Consider the following 6,159-nt stretch of genomic DNA (forward strand, 5'->3'; position numbering starts at 1 on the left):
ATTTCCTATGTAATCTAAATGAGAGACTTAGAAATTTTTCAGTTTGATCTACCAAGACAAAGCAACTTGTTCCAAAAGACCTTAAAAGTTTCTGTTGATCTTCTGCAAAGAGCATGTTCATTTTTGAAGAGATTTTCTTTTTCCTCACCAAGTGTTTTATATTTCAGTTTGATTTGTAATTTTTTTGTTTTTTTAATTTTTTTTCCTTTGGCATTTTATTTCTGAATCTTTGAGGAAACAATAACAACAACAAAACAATCATTAAACCTTTGAACAGCTTTACAGAGAAACAAGAGGAGGAGAAGAGAGATGGGAATGGGAAACAAGTCATTTCTTTATTTACCGCAGCGCTGTGATGAATTAGCATAGTCTATTAAAGTGCTAAGATATGTTAGGTAATCCAAACCTACATGTGATGGACAAGATCTGAAATAAAGAGGAAATTAAATAATTAGAAATATAATTGATATAATTGGCATCAACCCTTTAGCATTCAAATTACTCTGTCCAATTCAACACTTATTTACTCACGTTGTTTTGAATCAATCAAACATTATCTCATAGCATCAAAATTTCAATGATGTGATTGTTTCATTGTTTCATTCTTAGAATGACATTGCAGGGCTTGCAACTTAGTTGGTGACCTCACTAGAGCATGTAAACAGCACCCAGTAGACACTATAAGGTGGTTGGCATTAGGAAAAGGACATCCAGCCATAGAAAAAATGGCCAAAGCTGACACTGAAACTCATTGTAGCCCTGCAGCTCGCCTGATCCTGTCAAAAAACTCCATAAATTTCTTTGAAACCCCACCTCCTGCCTCACCTTTTGTTGTTTGAAGGTAGGATGATATCTTCCCATTGTTACTTTTATACAAAATGCTGTAACTATCCAGTGGCAAAAACATGTGCTTCAATATCATTATCATCAAAATTTAATGTCTCTGTTTTCCATGCTGGCATGGGTTGGACAGCTTGACAGGAACTGGCAAGACCAGGGGCTACACCAGGTACCATAATCTGTTTTGGCTGGGTTTCTGTGGCTGGATGTTCTTAATGCCAACCACTTTACAGAATGTACTGAATGCTTTTTACGTGGCACCATCACCAGTGCTTTTTACGTGGCACCATCACCAGTGCTTTTTACATGGCACCATCACCAGTGCTTTTTACGTGGCACCCTTCCCATACTAGCATTATATGTATAAATGAATAAAGCAAATCAAATGGATGTAGAGGTGCAAGAAAGAGGAAAACAAAAGTAAAGAACAGGTGCAGAAGTGGCTGTGTGGTAAGTAGCTTGCTTACCAACCACATGGTTCCAGGTTCAGTCCCACTGCATGACACTTTGGGCAAGTATCTTCTACTATAGCCCTGGGCCAACCAAAACCTTATGAGTGGATTTGGTAGGCAGAAACTGTTAGAAGCCTGTCATGTGTGTGAGTGTGTAGATGGGTACATGTGTGTGTGTCTTTGTGATTATGTGTACATATCTGTGATTGTGTTGTGTTTGTACCCAACCAGCACTTGACAACCAATGTTGGTTTGTTTATGTCTGCATAACTTAGCAGTTCAGCAGAAGGGACCAACAGAATAAATACCAGGCTTAAAAGGTAAGTACTGATTTCTTCAACCCTTCGAAATAAAAGATAAATGATATGAAAAAAAGATAAAACTTACAATATTTCTGAGAACTGTGATTGCCATGGAGAGAATCCTAACAAGGATTCTGTTTTGCCAAATCGGATGATAAGATCCGGTGCTGGACAACCATATGTAACTGTAAGTAGACAGACAGGGAATTTTAAAGAGAGAGAAGGAGGTGAGGATTTAGGTAGCTGCTTGGTAGATAAACAAGTGTAGGTTGGCAGACAAATCAGTAAGAGGAGAGACAGGTAGGAGAGACAGAGAGAGACAGGTAGGAGAGACAGAGAGAGACAGGTAGGGGAGACAGGTAGGAGAGACAGAGAGAGACAGGTAGGAGAGACAGAGAGAGACAGGTAGGGGAGACAGAGAGAGACAGGTAGGAGAGACAGAGAGAGACAGGTAGGAGAGACAGAGAGACAGGTAGGAAAAACAATTACAAAATACCTGTATACAAGATCTTAATAAATTTGATGCTGCTGATGCACTGACCCCTACCAATAGTGAGATGAAACAGGCATCGGAACACTACTATAAGCCGTTACTGAATGAGGAGAATATGTGGAAGAAAGCAGAGTTACTCCTTTAGATTCAACAGGAATTAGCTACTGATGCTGATTACTATAAAGTGGAAAGATCCATTGAGGATATTATGGCAGGGAAAGCGGCAGCTCCCTTAGGGAAAGCAGCCAAGATTTTGAAAATATCCAGCAAAGAAGAACAGAGATTGGTTCCTTGCAAAGTCAAGCAGATCAAAAGCAACTCAAAAGTATTAAAGTGATAAACCAACTCATAAAAGTGGCAGAGAGTGTTAGCATCATCATGAAAAAGCATGTGTAAGCATGATGGTGGTGATGATATTGATGATGATCACCAACTCTACAAAGCTTCTGCAATTCTGCAAGACATCTGTATCATACTTTAGCTTCTGAGCACCTGGCATAAAGCCAGCTCCTCTCTCTCTAACACACCCCAAACACATACACACACTTAGTCATTGGGCAGAGGCTTTCCCATTTCTGTTCGTTTTCAGTCTTGCAACTTAGTTGGTGACCTCACTAGAGCACGTAAACAGCACCCAGTAGACATTGTAAGATGGTTGGCATTAGGAAAAGGACATCCAGCCATAGAAAAAAATGGCCAAAGCTGACACTGAAACTCAGTGTAGCCCTGCAGCTCGCCAGATCCTGTCAAACCATCAAATCCATGCCAGCAAGGAAAATGGATGTTAAATGATGATGATCATCATCATCATGAACTTCTGAAATACAGTGACATAGATTATAAAATGCACTATTATAGTATCTGTAATATACATTATTTACAATCAACGGATATCTGTCCTCATCTTGTCTGTTGTTAACACAACGTTTCGGCTGATATACCCTCCAGCCTTCATCAGGCGTCTTGAGGAAATTTCGAACCTGGGTTCTCATTTCTAAGGTATTTTTCGATGTTGTTGTTGTTATTATTATTATTATTATTATTAATATTATTATTATTCAGGTCACTGCCTGGAATTGAACTCGGAATCTTGGGGTTAGTAGCCCGTGCTCTTAACCACTATGCCATATGCCCATAAATAATGCAAATAATGTACATAATTCCTCATCTCATAAATATAGAACTGTATCTGTAATATGCTGTTTTATTATATTATAATATCAGTAATACAACTTGTAAACCACTACATCTAGTACACAACTGCACAACTTGTGCAATGCCTTTCGACTATTGTACAAATCAAAAGATGAAGATTTTTCTCCACAAGTTTATACATACATACCAACAGGATTTGACAATGCGACACAAACCTCAATAAGTAAAATTTCGCCTATCTACCTAATAGCATAGACGCATAGCAAAGGTCTAACAATTAACCTGTGACATTTCTGAGCTATGAACATCGCAAATTAAAACATTTTTAAGAAAATATTTTTCTTTGATAAACAACAATTTCATATGACTGATAAAAGGTGTACCATCTACGACTAAGTCATCTTTTTTTTTGGGGGGGGGGGGACACTACGTTTCTAGAACTACATTATCTAACGAGTCTCTCTACTTTTAAGAAAGAAAGGAATATTGTGAGGAAGATTTTATTGCTATTTCTAGCAGTTCGTGAACGACGCAGATGCTCTTTCGTTAGATCCTTTTTTTTTTTTCTTTTTTTACAAAGTTGTTTCCCCTGCCCTATTTGCCGAAATGTTAAATATAGAGAGACTGTTTCATGTCTGAAATTTCAAATCTTTCTCCACAATAAATCAAAGATTTCCACAGGAAAAACAGTGACTAAAACCTGGAATTCGACCTTAATTCAAAAAATGCCAGACAACTTTTATATCTGCATATTCAGAGTGCCAGGCATGTGGAAGTCACAGCTCATAGACAGTTTTAGCTGTTAGTCTTGACTGTAGTTACTTGACCCTTCATTCATCAACAACAGGGTTAGGGTTAGGGTGGAGGGAATACGACTACAGTCTACACAATGGACAATAAGCAACAGCATATCCTCGACTAGACAGAGCCATAGTAACATTTGGCTGCTATTTCTAGCAAGTCTAGTGACCACAAAGAGGTTCCTTCATTAGCTTGAAACTCTTTTTTTAAGCATTTAAGGAATTAACAAAGGAATGGTCAAAGAACTGACAAGGGAGCTTCTATGCAGTTACTCAACCTGCTAAAAGGAGTAGTGAAATCACTTTTAAATTGGATTTTACAGAAGCAGCCAAGAATATTTATTAAAGATCATGAATTAATAAAGGCTGTTAAGGTGTTTTATTTTTCTTTCAATCTCAGTTAATGTGTCAAATGTAAAGAATATTTAGTCACATTGTTTTGAATTTATGATGCATTATCTCATAGCTTCGAAATTTTGATGATGTATCTGTTTAGTTTTAGAACGATATTGAGGCTAGGTGTGAGAGGCCAAATCTGGCTAGTTTGAACACAAAATGGGTAGAATATTTTGAGCCAGGATATGGTCAGTTTAAATGCTAAAGGGCTAAGGAAGCCAAGTTCAGGCAGATTGCTATTGAAAGACTTCACCTTAAACCTTTCATCACTTCAATGTGAATTGAGATTGAAAGAAAAATAAAACTTTGTCTATTATTCAGGATCTTCATCAAATGTTTTTGACTGCTTTTGTAAAATCTGATTTAAAAGGCTCCCTCGTTAATTCCTTAGCCATTCCCTTGTTAATTCCTAAGCTATTCTCTAGCAACCAGCAGTTGTACACACAGTAAATTCAACTGTTATTAGTCTGGTTACATCCTACAGCTACAGAAGTGGGTTTGTATTACATTTATGCAGGAAAATGAAACATTACATTGGTAAAAAGCTGTGAAATTCTGCATGATTATGTGATATCTTGCATTCAACTCTTTTAAACTTTGGACATTCAGATTACTCAGTCAAATGTAACATTTATTTACTCACATTCTTTTGAATTAATCATGCATTATATCACAGCTTTCGATGATATCATCATCATCATCATTTAACATCCATTTTCCATGCTGGCACCAGGTTCCAGTCTGATTTGGCCTAGTTTCTACAGCCAGATGCCCTTCCTAACACCAACCACTTTACAGTGTGTGCTTGATGCTTCTAACGTGAGACTGGCATGAGTGCCATTATGTGGCACTGATATGAGTGCTTTTTACGTGGCACCAGCACAAGTGCTTTTTAAGTGGCACTGGCACAGAACACCTGCAGTCCAATCCTCTTCATCAGCAGGAGCATTTTTAGAATGGCATTGTAAAGTAGGTACAAGAAGCCAGATCTGGTTGGTTTGAACATAAAACAAATGGAATGTTTGGGCCAGATATGACCAGTTTCAATGCTAAAGGATTAATCCTTTAGCTGGTCTCAGGTAGGTTGATGCTAAAAGGAAAAACCGAAACCTTCTAAGACCAAAAACAATGTGAACCAAAGTTAACCCTTCAGCATTCAGATTGCTCCATCAAATCTACTGCTTATTCATTCACTTTGTTTTGAATTAATAATGTATTATCTCACAGTTTGGAGATTTCAATAATGTAATTGTTTACTTTTAAAATGACTTTGTAGCATAGGTGTGAGAGGCCAGATTTGGCCAGTTTGAACATAAAACATGTAGAATATTTGAGCCAGATTTGGCCAGTTTAAATGCTAAAGGGTAAAAGAAATAAGAAAAATCTTATACTTACTTTTATAAAATCTGTCTATCAATTCAGGATTTATATCAGATATTTTCAACTGCTTTTGTAAAACCTGTTCACTGAGATGTTGTGCTATATGTACCAAAGACTGCCTACCATCATCAAGCGAGAGAATATTCACCAAAATTTGTTTGCCACATTTTGGTACTACAATAATAGAGAAACAAATAAAACATAAGGAAAACAAAGTACAAAAATAAACAAATTACATTTGTGTATAATTTTCTAATTTTGTTGTCAAAACATTCTTCAAAACGCACCAGATTTCTTTCATTCATAAAAGCTCAACTCTCACAACTCACAAAGTATAAACA

The 6,159-nt window shown here is 37.0% G+C and overlaps 1 protein-coding gene across 1 annotated transcript in view; it reads right to left on the bottom strand.

Moving 5' to 3' along the window:
• Positions 1-261: 261 nt before the first annotated feature.
• LOC106872942 (dehydrodolichyl diphosphate synthase complex subunit nus1-like) overlaps positions 262-6,159 on the bottom strand; it is a 45,146-nt gene continuing 39,248 nt past the window's right edge. The window contains exons 3-5 of the mRNA XM_014920120.2: positions 5,834-5,992; positions 1,680-1,779; positions 262-426 (exon numbers count right to left, since the gene is read on the bottom strand). Coding sequence (XP_014775606.1) covers positions 336-426; positions 1,680-1,779; positions 5,834-5,992 — 350 coding nt within the window. The 3' untranslated portion in view covers positions 262-335. The remainder of the gene's footprint in view (positions 427-1,679; positions 1,780-5,833; positions 5,993-6,159) is intronic.

Source organism: Octopus bimaculoides, chromosome 19, assembly GCF_001194135.2.
Source record: "Octopus bimaculoides isolate UCB-OBI-ISO-001 chromosome 19, ASM119413v2, whole genome shotgun sequence".
NCBI lineage: Eukaryota > Metazoa > Mollusca > Cephalopoda > Octopoda > Octopodidae > Octopus > Octopus bimaculoides.